The sequence below is a fragment of the Bufo gargarizans genome, chromosome 2, assembly GCF_014858855.1.
Source record: "Bufo gargarizans isolate SCDJY-AF-19 chromosome 2, ASM1485885v1, whole genome shotgun sequence".
NCBI classification, from domain to species: Eukaryota; Metazoa; Chordata; class Amphibia; order Anura; family Bufonidae; genus Bufo; species Bufo gargarizans.
Window position 1 is genome coordinate 113165203 of NC_058081.1, and position 18489 is coordinate 113183691.

Genomic DNA, 18489 nt, shown 5'->3' on the forward strand with positions numbered 1-18489 from the left:
GGTACCACCGTATCACTACTGTGCCCTTGTTGCTTCACTGCAACTGGCGTCACGACAATAACACTACAAAAGGGACTCCTGACATTTCTGCCCCAGCCCGCCGCAGAAGCTATCCATTCTGCATGGATATATTTTTTAGTACTTAGTTCCCATGAGGTGGCACTCAGGATAGGTTGAATATTCTCAAATTGTGGAAGGTCAAGCGTGCATAAGAAAAACTACCTATGAAAAATTAGACCTTTAAAACTAAATCTTATTTATAGCTATATATATTATTAAAATAAGGGAAGGCTGATTAGGCCTGATTACATAAGGATATATAGCAAGGAAACTGTAATCCTAATAAACGTAAAGGAATTTCGATAACAAACGAGTAGCTAAAGGATCATTATGAAAAGAACACTGGGGATCAACAGAAACTGTGGAGGGAGGATGAACAGAGGTAGTGGTAAAGGGAGGGACTATTATCCCTAACGTTTTCCTAACTAATACCTCTGCCTGGGGACGACTCCTGAAGGTGAAATCTCCCCGTCCTCGTGCCTCCCCTGGCTTACCCTAGTAGACCCTCAGACAGACTGGGTTTCCTCCGTACCCCAACGCGTTTCTCCCACCTGAGTTCATCAGGGGGTTGCTTAGGGAAATACAAACGATTATACTGGGCCCCTCAAACAAATAAAAAGATACCCAAAAGAATGATATATTACGTTACTTGGCATAGGCTTGTAGCATGGATGTGCAGAGAAGGCATCACATGTGACTCCTATGATAAGGAGATGATTCATTCACCTGGGATAATCCCGCGGGGACAATCTGAAAACCTGTAGAAACTGCTCTAGCCACCAAGAGTTTTTTGTGGAAGCCAGGAAGCTACAAAACAGATTGACTGAAAGGGGATACCCGCAGAGAATTTTGCGGACTGCCTCAATCAATCACTGACACTGGATAGAACAGCTTTTCTTACTCCCAAACAAACTTCAGATGAAGTACAGGCATCAGGAGACTTCCCCGGGCAGAGGTATTAGTTAGGAAAACGTTAGTCCCTCCCTATCACCACTACCTCTGTTCATCCTCCCTCCACAGTTTCTGGTGATTCCCAGTGTTCCTTTCATATTGATCATTTAGCTATTCAATTGTTTTCAAAATTCCTTTACGTTTATTAGGATTACACTTTCCTTGTTATATATCCTTAGGTGATCAGGCCTAATCAGCCTTCCCTTATTTTAATGATATAAATAAAATTTAGTTTTAAAGGTCTACTTTTTCATAGGTAGTTTTTGTTAGGCACTCGGGATAGGTCATCAATATGAGATCAGGAGTGGTCCAACTCCCAGGACCCCCACTGATCAGCCATAGTGGTCACAGGCGCAGCTCAGCCCCATTCAAGTGAATAGGAATAAGTTGCAACACCAAACACAGCCACCATACAATGTAAGACGCTGTGGTTGGTGAGCTGCGAGGAGGTTGCGGCACTGATGGAAACACTGTGGCCTTCTAAAACAGCTGATTACCAGGGTTGTCGGAAGTCTAACTCCTGACGATCTCATATTGATGAGCTATCCTGAGGATAGGTTATTGATATGTAAATCCCAGAGAACCCCTACATTTATTGTTGGAAAAATATGGTAAATACGAGGCCAGTTTTTCTCATATCTACACAGTTCAGACTATGACAATACTGTGGCAATCTCACCATACCCAATCCCAGGCTGTATAAGTTATCTGACCTAAAAGTATAGGTTGAGAATCAATCTCTAACATACAATATGTTGTACAAGACTTTCCTCTTAATTCAAAGACGTCTTTATTTAATTGAAATTTGTTTCATGCAAAAAAAAATATAAAAAAGAATAAGAAAATGTGATTTATTCCTCGAGCAATAGCAGACCAGTGATACTTCACATTACCTATAAGCAGCCACTTCCAGGCTGAGTCCTGTCTTCACTTGCGCCAGATCGTGATAATCCTTGAGACGCTCAGTGATGATTATAGTAATAGTCTGTTTTTCATTCTCCAACTCTTCTATTATGATCTGTAGAAGCAAATTGTGAAGAAGTTATTAATTTTTAAAATGTTCTATATAGCACATGATGAAACTAAATCATGCAAACAGCATAAAAGGAGCACTATATATACAGTGTACAGTACACTAATAGCATAGAAAAGGGTACTGGTCAGGTGCCCATAGAGCCTTCTAAAAGAAGAATTAAAGGGCATCTGTCAGCAGGTTTGTACCTATGACACTGGCTGACCTGTTACATGTGCACTTGACAGCTGAAGGCATCTGTGTTGGTCCCGATACTGAGAAAAATAATGTTTTAATAAATGCAAATGAGCCTCTAGGAGCAATGGGGGCGTCGCCGTTACACCTAAATGTTCTGCTCTCTGCTTTAATTGACAGGGACAGACAGGCATGATCACGTTTACACTGCCTGGCCCTGTCAATCAAAGTGCAGAGAGGGCAGCAATTGCAGAGAGAGCAGAGCCTCTAGGAGTAAAGGCAACTCCCCTGTTGCTCTTTGAGGCTCATTTGCATATTAAAACATCATTTTTTTCACACATATGAACATGGGGCCAACTCAGATGCCCAGTGCACATGCAACAGGTCAGTTAGTTTCAATCTGCTGACAGATGCCTTTTAAAAGGGTTCTCCGAGTCTGGGAACCAATGTTTTCTGGGGTAGGCATGGTGCAAAACATAAAAAAAATAAAAAATAAAAAATAAAAATTCAGGTCCGGAGCGAGCTTGCATCGCCACAGCTTCGGGTTACTGCTGGACCGGAAACAGAAGATGCAGGATCTTGGCTCCTGTGACACCATGCCTGGCCCCCGGGCCATTCTTTCTCAGTCTTGGAGAACCCCCTGATAAAAGGATCATTGTGTTCTTATGAACAATCCAACCATCAACATACGAGAGTGAAGTGGCTGCTCAGGAACAACCATCATCAGTGCTGAACCATCTCTAACATGCCATACACACCACTCACAGTCTAGATCTTAGACTGGCTTCTTTTAAAAGGGGTTTCCTATTTTAGACATTTGTGACATATCCACAGGTTATACCATAACTAGATGCATGTCCCACCTATCCCATATCTTACCGCAACTATCTCTTTTGACCCCCACCCTGTGGCCATTGTGAAAGGAGAGCAGGGAGTTTAAAGAAGGTGCTGAGTATTTACTGTCAGACCTATGTGCACAGCGGCTTGGCTGTTTTCAGATTTAGTAAGCATCTCGCCCACTGCTGCCCTTTGCTAATGTTATTTCCCTCTCAGCTTTGATGAAATCACCTTAGACACTGTTGCCTGTTGAGTGTCAACAAGCTATTTACTGAAACCACTGAGAACAACCAGATCTACTTATATAGGACCTATCAGCCCTCCTGACATGTCCACTTGTATTCTCCATAATGACAATTTTTTTTGAACTCAGCATTGTGTCATTATTAAGATAATACAGGTGAAACTCCAAAAATATGAATATCGTTCAAAGTTCATTTATTTTAGTAATGCAACTTAAAAGGTGAAACTAACATATGAGACTCATTACATGCAAAGCGAGATATTCCAAGCCTTTATTTGTTATAATTTGGATGATTATGGCTTACAGCTTATGAAACCCCAAAGTCACAATTTTGAGGTCTCCTTTGCTCAGGGGGTATGGATTAATTAGCTGACTAGAGTGTGACACTTTGAGCCTAGAATATTGAACCTTTTAAAAAAAAAAAATCTAATTTCAAGCTACATTCCTTTTAGTTTGCATTACTGAAATAAATAGACGATATTCAAATTTTTCGAGTTTCACCTGTACATAAATAGGGTAGTTCAGCAATGACGGAGAATGGTGAGGGGGTCAAATGCAGAACAAAATTGTGATAATAATCTGGTAACTAAAGACCACCACTGCAGACTGCTAAATTCTGCTTATCTGTTAAAACAATACCATTTAATGCTTAGTATTACCAGTGCCAAAAATATATGGCAAAACTGTTATGACAATGAATGCATCGATTCAATACAGAACAATAATAGGTGGAAACACAACAAAATAAAAACTAGAATGTGAAATAAAAAATATAAAGTCCACTGTGGGACACTTGCGAAATGTAACTGTAATGGCCTTACCATATCATTCCCTCTAAAAAATTCCAAAACTGCAATAATTCTTGTACGGCAGGCAGCTACAGTCCAGTCCAGTAACACATAGAATAAGAGATAATACAGCTCCAAAACCTGCTCCAGTTTCTCTATATTCCATACTGTAATATCAGCCTGAGACATTAGTCTTGTACAGCTTGTATAGTCGTTACGTTCATGCATTAGCCGTTCTGTATCAGGTTTCCCAAATGTGTGGATTGCCAAACCGTCACACCTAAACTAACGTCAGTGAGACATATTCTTTCCAAAGAACACAATAATTAATATACTTTCCTTATTTAGCGTTCTTCAAAGATGAATGCTGTATAATGTCAGCGGTCTCACATCTCTACAAATACCAGTCTGTCTCACAGGTTAAAGAGGACCCGTCACCGCTCCTCACCTGCTTGTTTTAATATCGTCATGCCTTCCCCATGTAATAACAATTCTGGAGCCTCTATTCTTATGGCTCTATGTTGTGCCATTCCTTTATTATTTCTACTAGAAGTTATGAATGAATTGCTAGCAGTCTGTAGTAAGGGTACAGAGGGGAGGTAATTTGCTGCTAAGCCAAATTTCCTCATGTCTAATGGTAACAAATCTATTTTTCCTGAAATGGGCTAAAAAATGAAAAAAATCATACTTACCTCATCCGTTGGAGCACAAAGAGCCCGCTGCCACCATCTTCATTGCAAAATCTTGTGAACGGTGATTTATGACGTTACCACGCCGGCCAAAGTAATGATGTCATCACGTGTGTGCGACATTTCACGCTGGATCTTTAATCACGATGGTGGCGTTGGGCTCTTCACGATGAAATGGATTAGGTAAGTATGATTTATTTTAATTTTTATTATAGACCTTAATATTAATGTCAGATGCCTCAATCAGCGATGAACAAGGCATCTGAGGGGTACAATGACGGGGAGCAGCTCAATCACCGTTCCCTGTCATTGCACCCGCTACTGACAAAGAAATGCGCTTCGTGACAAAGTAATTCATCACGAAGCGAAGCAAATCATCCAAATTGAATTTTCAAGAACTTTGCTCAACACTATTGATGGCCTTGCCTGAAGGATAGGCCATCAATATCAAAAATCTCAAACACTTTGAAGGCTGCAGTGGATGCTGGGTGATACTTCTCCCTGTTTTTGGTTATAACTGCACTATAAGGAAGGCCATTCTGCTCTCCCTCACTATATTAATCACATAACGCCACAACATTTGTAGTTGTCAGAAAATAAATGAAGATTGAACCTTCACAGGGGCTTTCGCCATTAAATAAAGGCACATAATGCCTGGTTACTGAAAAAACTGTTCCTCTCAAGAAAGACTGGTTAGTGTGAAGAACTCAAACAACATGTTATAGAGATGCATGAACCCGGAAAAGGCTAAAAAAAGAATTGTTAAAGGTCTGGGTGACTATAAGTCCTCGGTTAGACAAATTATCTACAAATGGTGGCCTATGGTTGGCTGAGCAGGCATCTCCAGGCATTGTCTGCGCACCAAGACTAGACCAGAGAAAACAGAGATCAGTGGGGACCTAAAAGTGTTGTAACTGGAGTGGTGATGGTGAGTATCCCTTCTTTTATTTTTTTATCCACTCATTTTGATGAATACCCACAACCTACCTTCTAATGACTGTGCTTATTCTGTTTTTGTTACTTTATAAGAGCAGGCAAACTTTTAAGTTATACTTTGGTCTACCTGGTGGCAGAATCTGAGACCTACAGACTCCTGGAACAGTATGAGGATGATAAGATTTTACAACAACCAACCATTGGCAAACTGTCACCACAGACACCCACAAAAATACTGATATAATTCATCCATCTTCATTCTATCAGAAAAATCTGAAATGATAATTTTGTTAACTTGTTAAACAGCACTAAAAGGCGCTGTACTGTTCAGTGAACTACAAGATTCAGCATGCAAGGATCTACTTGTAAAACCTCATTCACACGTCCGTGTCTGTGCTCAAATCCATGAAAAGGTGGTCAGTGATTCATCCGTAAAACTGTCCGTGAAGGAACCGTGTTTGGTTTGTGTGTCCGTTTTTTGCTGTCCGTGTTTCACTGACACTGCACAGCTGAAAGATAATTTTCAAAGCATATCTTCCTAATGATCCGTGAAACATGGATGGCATCTGTGTTGAATCCGTGGTTTTCATGGACCCATAGACTATAATGGGCATGATGGACCCGTGAGCTTGGACAAAATAGAGCATGCCTCCGTGGTAAAAACACAGACCCACAGCCCATGCTAAAACATTGATGTCTGATTACACACAATAAAATAAATGGTGACGTGTGCTGTCCGTGAAGAACATGTACAGCACATGTCCGACGTGTGAATGAGGCTTTATAGTGGGACTATTTATCCATCATACTGCAGTCATAGTCTATGGGGTTCTGGGCAGCCATGAATCATAACTTGCAGTAAATAATCTTGTGTTCTGCATTTTCAGTCATGAGATTGCTCCCGGACCGCTGGTAACAACACAACCAATCTTGACTTTTTCGGCGTTCCTCTGGCTGACCTTGCTGCGGCTTCTTGTACTGCATCAGATTTTAGCTTACATACTGTATATAGTGGCTCAGATGCATTTTTAAAGCTTTAATGGAATATGTATAATTTGTCAGACTTAAATTTTAGACCGCAGAAAACCAATGCACTGTAGCGCAGTCTATAATAATTGCAACTAATTGCACTTTGCACAATGTCAAATATATAAACAAGAGCCGAATTTCACTTGGACAAAATGTCCTGTCATAAAATGCTTATCACGGAAGCAGTTACATGACGAGCTGGAGAAGACTGATAAGTAAGGGCGAGTTTACATCTGTGTTGAAGGCTCCGTTTGTCACAGATTCCTTAAAAAGACTGGACAGTAAAAAGACTGCATCCGTTTAAAAAAAACTAGATTTCGAACGGGAACTACACGGACTCCATTGTAGTCAATGAAATCTTTTCCAGCTCTGTTCGGGTCAGTTACAGTTGCAAGAAAAAGTATGTGAACCCTTTGGAATGATATGGATTTCTGCACAAATTGGTCATAAAATGTGATCTGATCTTCATCTAAGTCACAACAATAGACAATCACAGTCTGCTTAAATTAATAACACACAAAGAATTCAATGTTACCATGTTTTTATTGAACACACCATGTAAACATTCACAGTGCAGGTGGAAAAAGTATGTGAACCCTTGGATTTAATAGCTGGTTGAACTTCCTTTGGCAGCAATAACTTCAACCAAACGTTTCCTGTAGTTGCAGATCAGACGTGCACAACGGTCAGGAGTAATTCTTGACCATTCCTCTTTACAGAACTGTTTCAGTTCAGCAATATTCTTGGGATGTCTGGTGTGAATCGCTTTCTTGGGTCATGCCACAACATCTCAATCGGGTTGAGGTCAGGACTCTGACTGGGCCACTCCAGAAGGTGTATTTTCTTCTGTTTAAGCCATTCTGTTGCTGATTTACTTCTATGCTTTGGGTCGTTGTCCTGTTGCAACACCCATCTTGTGTTGAGGTTCAGCTGGTGGACAGATGGCCTTTAGTTCTCCTGCAAAATGTCTTGATAAACTTGGGAATTCATTTTTCCTTCGATGATAGCAATCCGTCCAGGCCCTTACGCAGCAAAGCAGCCCCAAACCATGATGTCCCCACGACCATACTTTACAGTTGGCATGAGGTTTTGATGTTGGTGTGCTGTGCCTCTTTTTCTCCACACATAGTGTTGTGTGTTTCTTCCAAACAACTCAACTTTGGTTTCATCTGTCCACAGAGTATTTTGCCAGTACTGCTGTGGAACATCCAGGTGCTCTTGTGCAAACTGTAAACATGCAGCAATGGTTTTTTTGGACAGCAATGGCTTCCTCTGTGGTATCCTCCCATGAAATCCATTCTTGTTTAGTGTTTTACGTATCGTAGATTCGCTAACAGGGATGTTAGCATATGCCAGAGACTTTTGTAAGTCTTTAGCTGACACTCTAGGATTCTTCTTCACCTCATTGAGCAGTCTGCTCTGTGCTCTTGCAGTCACCTTTACAGGACGGCCACTCCTAGGGAGAGTAGCAGCAGTGCTGAACTTTCTCTATTTATAGATAATTTGTCTTACCGTGGACTGATGAACAGCAAGGCTTTTGGAGATACTTTTATAACCCTTTCCAGCTTTAGTCAACAATTCTTAATCGTAGGTCTTCTGAGAGCTCTTTTGTGTGAGGCATCATTAACATCAGGCAATGCTTCTTGTAAAAAGCAAACCCAGAACTGGTGTGTGTTTTTTATAGGGCAGGGCAGCAGCTGTAACCAACACCTCCAATCTCATCTCATTGATTGCACTCCAGTTGGCTGACACCTCACTCCAATTAGCTCTTGGAGATGTCATTAGTCTAGGGGTTCACATACTTTTTCCACCTGCACTGTGAATGTTTACATGGTGGGTTCAATAAAAACATGGTAACATTTAATTATTTGAATGTTATTAGTTTAAGCAGACTGTGATTGTCTATTGTTGTGACTTTTTTTGACCAATTTGTCCAGAAATCCATATCAATGGATTTCCGGTCCCCGTCTATGAGCTTCATCACATGCACAGATGCAACCAATGACTGGCCTCAGCGGTCACAGCTGGGTCTTATACAGCTTGGGGACACGTCACAATTTAGGCCAGTCACACGTGACCCCGTCTGTGAGGAAGTCGACAGATAGGGACTGGAAGTATAGTGAAGACAGCTTGGGAACCAGTAGATGTATGTATTCTTTACAGGTAGGTACCACTGGGTGGGTGGGGAATAAAAAGAAAAATCTTGATGAACCATTTACATTTTCCTAATTTTTCCTAATAAAATTCTTGTCAGGTTTTAATAATGCTTTTAAGATAGCAGGTCCTTTTGGACACTTCCTATAAGTTTGAAATTGAGGTGAACAACACAATCTGTAAAGTTATAGGTTATAACGTTAGTAGTGGCTGCCCAGACTTTTCCTTAATATTTTACTCCTTTTATAGACTAGTAACAGCTACAGCTGTAAATTATTTATAACTTAAAGGGGTTATCCCATGATTATTGCAAAAAATTAAAATCAGACATCATATGGTACATAACAATCTATTTCTAACAAAGCTAGAACCAGCCCTGGACCTCACATGGATCCAGAGATCTCCCCATTCATTGCTTCAATTGTTGTGCTAGATTTATTTCAAGCTGACAGCTCAGGGGGTGTGTCCTTGTACAGGGGGCATGTCCCCTAACTGCCACAGCTTTTAACAGAAGATATAGCTGGTGGTAGTTGAAGGATGGAACTGAACATATGCGACCACCTCAGCGAGGTGGACAGAGAAATGAGGGAAAGAACAAACAGCAGGTGGTGCTATACGGTTACAGTTTATTGAATAGTTCACAGACTATACTAAATTACCTGTAGTTACAATAGTATTCAGATCCAGGAGCTGGTTTGAAAAAGGTTGAATATTTTTCATGAGACAACCCCTTTAATGTGAATAATAACAATACTAATAATGATTTTACTGTTATAGACTAGTATAGTGTGGACTAAGAGGGATCTGACAATAAAAGTCATATGCCCCCTACCACGCTCATATATTGCACTTGAGCATGACCGGGGAAAGGATGGTGGTTAGAGATGGTCTTGCGGTTCGCCCCGCAGTTGTTTCTTGGCGAACTTTGCGTGTTCGCGATTCGCTGAACATATGGAGATATTCCCGCCCGCCATATTCTTATACATTGTGAAGAACTTTGACCCATGACACATCCATCAGGTGTTACAGGACAGCCAATTGAGACATTTCAGCACATGGACATACCCCCTACCTTATAAATAGACCTGATCTGGCCGTCATTTTACATTCAGTGTTTTGCCAGTGTAGGGAGAGGTTGCTGTGTGGAGCAGGGACAGGGCTGTTAGGGACACCAAACGCTAGCTAATAGGGCCACAAAAGTCCTTTTAAGCACTAGTATAGGTGTGCTATCGATATAGGGGGTGGGGTGCGATATACTTATAATATACTTTTATAATGAGTCAAAAACACATAGATCCATATAGTGATCACCTGGAAGTCAGGGGGCTAGGGGCTTACTCGGGCCATCTTTATATAGGGTAAGGTTCCGGACGGGGTCGGTCTTATTAGGGCCAGAATAGCACCCCCCTGTAGGGCAATATCAGGGACAGTTCTTTGCCCACCCTGTCCTTCAATACCACATCATCATCTAGCCCAGGGATAGATGTTATTTTGCTTTCCCTCCAGGAATTATGGATGTGCACTGGAACCCCCTGGATTGTGGTAGGACATATGGTTTCTGATTTAGTGCCGCCGAGCACTTGTTATTTCCTACCACATCTATGCTTTTTGCTTAACTTTAATAATTTAATTAATTTTCATTTTGAGGGATATCTTTTCCATTTACATGTTCGCAAAATGGGTCTGCATCCGTTCCGCAATTTTGCGGAACAGGTGCAGACCCATTCATTTTCAATTGGGCCGGAATGTGCTATCTGCATTTGCGGATCTGCACTTCCACACCCGTGCTTCTGTTTCCGCAAAAAAAAAAGAACATGCCCTATTCTTGTCCGCAATTGCAGACAAGATTAGACATTTTCTATTATAGTGCCGGCGCTGTGCTGTCCGCAAATTCCGGAATGCACATTGCCGGTGTCCGTGTTTTGCGGATCCGCAAAACACTTACAGACGTGTGACTGGACCCTCATAGTAACATTAGGTTACATTTTATATTTATGTATATTGTAATGAATTGCCTTCCTTGTACAATGTTATAATATACTTTCTATGTTAGAAAGTATATTATAGTGCATTTGTATTGTACGGCAGTTGTGTGCGGTTCTGCTGCGATACTGCAGGTATACAGAGGGACAAGCGTTATTGGAACAAATCATTTCTGCTGGTGTGATATACCAGTCCCCCCCAAAAAAAACTGATTGATGCGGGGTGCTATATACCAATATACTTTCTTTATAGTGCATTTTGGGTACTGTATAGTGCATTTGCGCATGCGCGTACGCAAAAATTATATTGCCGATATGTCTCATTGAAAAAAATAATGAATGGAGATCGCAAATTCAAATAATACATCTGGTATGTCACTGTCCATGTTGTAGGACTATTTGTGCACTTCTAGTAATTATTTATTGGCTGCAAATATGAGCTGAAGGTTTTTCAGGTTTGCCTGCCATTAAAATGAATGGGACCCGCCGCTAACTTGCGGTTCGCGAATATTTGATCGCGTTCGCGAACCGCCCCGGCAGATGTTCGTCCATCACTAATGGTGGTGTGACACTCTTTAACAGAAGACAAAGGAAGAGAAGAAATGGATGTGACATCAATGTTGGATCATGTGACCCGAGTTCTGATCTCGATATTACAAACTGACATGTCTATATTTCTTTATTTATAATCAAATGAATGAATGACTATAGTTTAGACTGGCAACCCCCTTTAAATCCCATAATCCCCTTTCAGCATAAAAATGTTGCCTATTGCATAATATATTTTAACAGCAACCAGTTTGGTTCTGATATGGTTAAATATTTTGGTATAGCCCTTCATATTTATCAAGTAAAAACTATCTATTACTGGCGCAGACACATGACCGGCTGGAGCTGCATGATAAGAGACTCAGTAGATGTTGTCTGGTAGAATGCTGCTCTTTTACAGTCATTTGATTTTATTAAATGAAACAAACTTGGAAAGAAGGACGGTATAATACCGTACGTCGGGGGAATTTATCGTCAGGGGAATTCTTGAAGTCAGCTTTTCTTCCTGTAACTTGCTGTAAATGTATCAAAAGTTGCACGTTGTTTAATTAATTTGATCATCGTTAAACCTGACTCTATTTCTCTAGCGATGATACCCAGTTTGTGTATGCCACCCCCATACTGGAGTAAGTTTGCGCTTTTGTGCAACTTTTTTACAGGTTTCAGTTGACAAATCTGATCGCACCCACCTTTCCGTTTACATTTCAAAAGTGGCGAGAGAAGTGTAAAATCACAAAAAGTCGAAAGTTTTCAAACAAAAATGTCAAGGGCCCAAATTTGCAACTTTTCCTCCAAAATTCTGGTACTAATGAGATGATCAATTAGCCCTGTTGTGTTATACCTAATGAATCCCGGAGGGTTCCTTGTTTCACACATGAACTATCTCTTTTGTGTTCTTTAAATCTCTGTGCCATGTACCACCTATGTAACCTGGTGTGTTCCTTTAAAGGGGCTGTCTAGAGGAATGTATTTTTTGAGATAAGGGGAAGAATAGGATACAAGAAACTAAAAGAAGCTTTACTCACCTTACTGAACCCCTGCTGCTCCCACTTTCCGGGTCCCTGCTGGTCTCCACTTCATGGTACAAGCTGGACAAACAGATAATGGCACTAAATGGCTGCTCAGCCAATCAGAGTCTGAGTCTGGTCATCGCTGTGGCAAGTGATTGGCTGAGTGGGCATATCCTGCCATTTCCTCTGTGTGGAGCGGTAATAGGAAGTAGAGACCAACAGGGACCCAGTGACAGAATAGGAGCGTTAGGGGATCAGTGAGGTGAGCAATGTCTCCAGTGGTGTACTTTCAATGGAGCCAGACCACATGACTACTACGGGGCCTGTGGGAAGGAAGTGCCCAGTGCTGAACTTCCTCTTTTCCCGACATAAAAGCACTGCAAAGCTCACTGCCAATAGATTATTACAGTAACTGTATAACTTACTATGCACTGAGCTCCCCCTAGTGGTGGTGTCAAGCAGACAGCTTTCTAATATATAGGGAAGAAGTAATATACAGCTGCATGGTGGAGAGTGATTAGTGTATTTATGGTAGTTGTCTGGTGTGAATACATTGAGAAATATGATGTTCAGAATGAAAGCCATATTTTGTGAAGCACCTGTTCCACATTTTTTTATATAGAAGTTGGATAAAGTGGGTGGGGCCTAAGGGCAACTACTTTTTATTACAATTGTTTTATTAAAATTTCTTCAGTTCAATAAAAACAATAACGTAAATTTAGCAGAAATCTGGGTCCTCGCACTTCGCATTCTGTATTGCCTGGGGCTGTCTGACACACACATACTGGCAAACTGGAGATGCACCTGTAAATGAGTTGTGGCTGGCATTGTAGCTTAGCACCATTTAAGTGCCACACATGTTTGTGGGTTGTATGTGGTACTGCAGCTTAGCTCCGATGAAGTGGCCAGCTTTACCACCCACACTGTTGACATGTGTTTTAGTAACTACCTGTATTCCCTATGTAATAACAACTCTGGGGCATCTTTTTATATAACGCTATGTTGTACCACTCCTCTTTTATTCCTATTAGAAGTACATGATGAAATTGCCAACTGTTACTAGTTGGGAGTACGTCCCTGCATTGTCTCACACTAGTAGCACAGACTAGACAGTGTCAGACTGTTCAAGGACACACCCCAACAACTGTTAACACCGAGTTGGCAATTGATATGCAAACTTCTAGTAGGAATAATACATTCATACAATACATAGATTTATATGCCGAATAGTTATTCAATGTGGAATTCCATTTTTTACTAAGAATGGTGACAGGCCCTATTTAATACTTCATGCACACAACTGTATTTCGAGCTCCACAAAATGATGATCCGCAACATACATGCAACGTATGGGTTGCATTCCTGTTTTTATGCGAACCTATTGACTTCAATAAGATCTTGGTCCGCATTTTGCAGCCAAGAATAGGACATGATCTATCTGTTGTGGAATGGACGTATGGATGCAGAAAGCAAGCAGATCAACCATGTGTTGTCCGCATCTGTATGCCCGTTCCGCAAAAAGATAGGACATGAACTTAACTTGGCCTGGATGCAGCACGGACGTCACACGAACGTCATCTGTTTTTTGTGGAAACGCGTTTTGCGGACCGCAAAGTATATACAGTCGTGTGCGTGAAGTCTTAGGCCCCTTTCACACGAGCGATTTTTCCGCGCGGGTGCAATCCGCACTGAATCCTGACCCATTCATTTCAATGGGTCTGTGTACATGAGCGTTGTTTTTCACGCATCAGTTCTGCGTTGCGTGAAAATCGCAGCATGTTCTATATTTTGCCTTTTTCACGCAGCCCTGGCCCCATAGAAGTTAATGGGGCTGCGTGAAAAACGCATTGCATCCGCAAGCAAGTGCGGGTGCGATGCGTTTTTCACTGATGGTTGCTAAGAGATATTGTTTGTAAACCTTCTGTTTTTTATCACGCACGTGAAAAACGCATCAAAACGCATTGCACCCACGTAGAAAAAACTGAACAACTGAACGCAATCGCAGACAAAACTGACTGAACTCGCTTGCAAAATAGTGCGAGCTTCACTGAACGCACCCTGAACGCATCCGGACCTAATCCGTCACGCGGGCGTCTTATTTTTGGCCCGGATAAGGCCCCTTTCACACGGGCGAGTTTTCCGTGCGGGTGCGATGCGTGCGGTGAACGCATTGCACCCGCACTGAATCCTGACCCATTCATTTCTATGGGGCTGTGCACACGAGCGGTGATTTTCACGCATCACTTGTGCGTTGCGTGAAAATCGCAGCATGCTCCTCTTTGTGCGTTTTTCACGTAACGCAGGCCCTATAGAAATGAATGGGGTTGCGTGAAAATCGCATGCATCCGCAAGCAAGTGCGGATGCGGTGTGATTTTCACGCATGGGTTCTAGGTGACAGTCTATTCACTGTATTATTTTCCCTTATAACATGGTTATAAGGGAAAATAATAGCATTCTGAATACAGAATGCTTTGTATAATAGTGCTGGAGGGGTTAAAAATAATAAAAAAGTTAACTCACCTTCTCCTCTTGTTAGCGCAGATGCCGGTCTGTTCTTTATCTGTGGGCTAAAGGACCTTTGATGACGTCAGATCACATGCTCCATCACCATGGTGATGGACCATGTGATTGGAGCATGTGATCTGACGTCACCTCAGGTCATTCAGTCCACAGCTAAAGAACAGAGTGGAATCTGCGCGAACAAGAGGAGAAGGTGAGTTAACTTTTTTATTATTTTTAACCCCTCCAGCACTATTATACTAAGCATTCTGTAGTCAGAATGCTATTATTTTCCCTTATAACCATGTTATAAGGGAAAATAATACAATCTTCAGAACATCAATCCCAAGCCCGAACTTCTGTGAAGAAGTTCGGGTCTGGGTACCAAACATGCGCGATTTTTCTCACGCAAGTGCAAAACGCATGACAATGTTTTGCACTCGCGCGGAAAAATCGCGCATTTTCCCGCAACGCACCCGCCTCTTATCCGGGCAAAAAACATGACGCCCGTGTGAAAGAGGCCTAAGAGGCGGGTGCGTTGCGGGAAAATGCGTTGCATTGTCATGCGTTTTTCACTCACGTGAGAAAAATCGCGCATGTTTGGTACCCAAACCTGAACTTCTTCACAGAAGTTCGGGCTTGGGATTGATGTTCTGAAGATTGTATTATTTTCCCTTATAACATGGTTATAAGGGAAAATAATAGCATTCTGAATACAGAATGCATAGTATAATAGTGCTGGAGGGGTTAAAAAAAAGAAAGTTAACTCACCTTCTCCTCTTGATCGCGTAGTTCCCGGTCTCTTTACTTCTTGAATGATGAGCTGTGGGCTAAATGACCTTTGGTGGCGTCAGATCACATGCTCCAATCACATGGTCCATCACCGGGGTGATGGAGCATGTGATCTGACGTCACCACAGGTCCTTTAGCCCACAGCTCATCATTCAAGAAGTAAAGAGACCGGGAACTACGCGATCAAGAGGAGAAGGTGAGTTAACTTTTTTTATTTATTTTTAACCCCTCCAGCACTATTATACTCTGCATTCTGTATTCAGAATGCTATTATTTTCCCTTATAACCATGTTATAAGGGAAAATAATACAGTGAATAGACTGTCACCTAGCAACCATGCGTGAAAATCGCACCGCATCCGCACTTGCTTGCGGATGCTATGCGATTTTCACGCACCCTATTCACGTCTATGGGGCCTGCGTCACGTGAAAATCGCACAATATAGAGCATGCTGCGATTTTCACTCAACGCACAAGTGATGCGTGAAAATCAACGCTCATGTGCACAGTCCCATAGAAATGAATGGGTCCGGATTCAGTGCGGGTGCAATGCATTCACCTCACGCATCGCACCCGCACGGAAAACTCGCCCGTGTGAAAGGGGCCTTAGTGTTTGTAGGGGCTGTTAATTTTCATAGACCAGCCAGGCAAATTTGGGCTGTCCCTTATGTAAGTCCCGCCCATAAATACGTGGTTCCGGATGGATTGGGGGCGTTCCTGGGAGTGGGGCTTACAAGCAGAGAACTTACCAACTACAAGGTTACTAAGCACTGTATGTATGACAGCATGCAATAAGTATAAATAACAGCCAATCAGCTTCCAATATTTTGAAAGTGAATATCAGTTACATGAAAAAAACATTTGAATAGTTTCCATGGTAACGCTGTGGTTTCTTCTATGCATTAATACTTCTACATGGCCTCGTATTGCATATGTCTATCAAAGAACAGTTGAAACCTGTGCACAGTCTGTTTTGTACATTTCCATGCTTCTATAAAAAAAAAAAAAATATATGGAAAAAAAAATCTAAAATTGTATGTCGCAGGAAATTACAACATCAATTACTTATCCAGATGATGTAATCCCCGGTGGAAATTATGTCAGGTTACTACTTTAGAAGCTTGTGAGCGCTTGCAATCTCTTAACAGTTAAAAGCCAAAAAGGCTCTAAGCCCGGCCTGAAGTTCTCAAAGACTTAAAGTCAGAAGAGCTGGAAATATATGAGGCCATGTACTAAAGATTAAATGAAGACGAGTTAAAAGTACCCCCCCCCCCCCCTTACTGAGCAAAAAAAATCTCCTAAGAGTAGAAGCAATTTGCTACAGCAATTGCTCGGGCAAGCTTCACACTGTGTTTAGATATTAAAGGGGTTGTCCAGCCTTTACTAAGTCATGGTCTATCCTCGGGACAACCCCTTTAATTGGGATGACCTAAGATATAAATGGATCGCAGCAATTGGAGAACCACTGATCATAAAAATTGGGTTTCCTGAGCCCCCTGAATCAATAGAGCAGAGATCCAGCATGGATACTGCTGCACTCGTCAATCTGTATAGGACTGCCAGAAATAGGCGAGTACCTCCCCGGCAATCTCCAGCAGTCCCATAGGGAATGAATAGCACGGCAGCTATTCTTGTGATCGTTGTGGGTCCCAATTGTTGATTCCCCCTTAAACAGGTACTTATTCCCTATTCTGTCAATAGTGGATACATTTATATTTTGGGACAACCCCTTTAAGGTCAAAGGGACTGTTTGAAGCTTTCAGCTGAATGTATTTGAGGTGTATATTATGCCTGTCTAGTTGCACATGTTGGCCATTGACTCCTGTACAGCTGTATAGAAAAGTGTGACTGACTACTCTTCTTCAATACAGTTGTGGCAAAGCTATACTGACATATTTTGGCCAAACCTGTGCCCAAAGGATATGCTTTTGGTAAGTGTTTGACTAAAGCTAATGTATGGCCTGTTTAGACATACGATATACTGAACCTAACCTTAGTTCTATCTCTGTCAGCCTAAGGACTTCTAACATGGCTGCCATGACAGCTTCAACAGAGATTGTTACCGAGCTTATCCAAACTCATGAATGGCATTTGCTAAAGTAAATATAATACAAATATAAATTCTAGATGTTTCCTCTTTTGTCAAGTCCATGTAAACAATTATTTCTTAAATCTGTGCTGAACCCCAGTACATGGGGTATCTGCAAATGCTTTGTAATGTGATGTTATTTAATGTTATGTACACCCAGCATGGCCTGATAGGGCTGGCAGGGACAGGGTTCATCACCCTTTTCCACCTCTCGTAGGAGGAGCAGGAGATGGCTGGTCCTGCTTCCTCTCTGGAGGGAGAGTTCTTGTAGTCAAGTAAGGAGGGAGGAAGCAAGTCCATGTGGTCCTACTCCTTAGGCCTCAAGATCCAGAGACTAACCAATCTCTGTGAAAGTTACTGCTTCTGCTACAGCAAGAAAGAGATAAAGAAAGAAGAACTTGGAATCTGCATGGCCAAGCACAGGAGTCAGTAAGGTAACCTGTGACTACAGATAACTAGACTTTGCTGCTTTTGAGGGATTGCAGTTAATACACCTGTCACACGTAACCACCTCCTGGTCAGATGTGCCTCTAAAGACTTGTATCCCGCAGTGGACACTACAGCCCTAATTGCCAGATTATAGTTATCAGACAGAGATTATAGTGAAAGAGACTTTAGCAAAAAAGCATACCAAGAGTGCCCTTAATTTGCCACTCTACCAGCCTCCATACCT

General features: G+C 41.7%; 1 protein-coding gene across 1 annotated transcript in view; it reads right to left on the reverse strand.

The window, feature by feature from the left end:
* Positions 1 to 18489, reverse strand: part of SYNM (synemin) — a 77875-nt gene that overhangs the window by 27657 nt on the left and 31729 nt on the right. The window contains exon 2 of the mRNA XM_044279433.1: positions 1905 to 2029. Coding sequence (XP_044135368.1) covers positions 1905 to 2029 — 125 coding nt within the window. The remainder of the gene's footprint in view (positions 1 to 1904; positions 2030 to 18489) is intronic.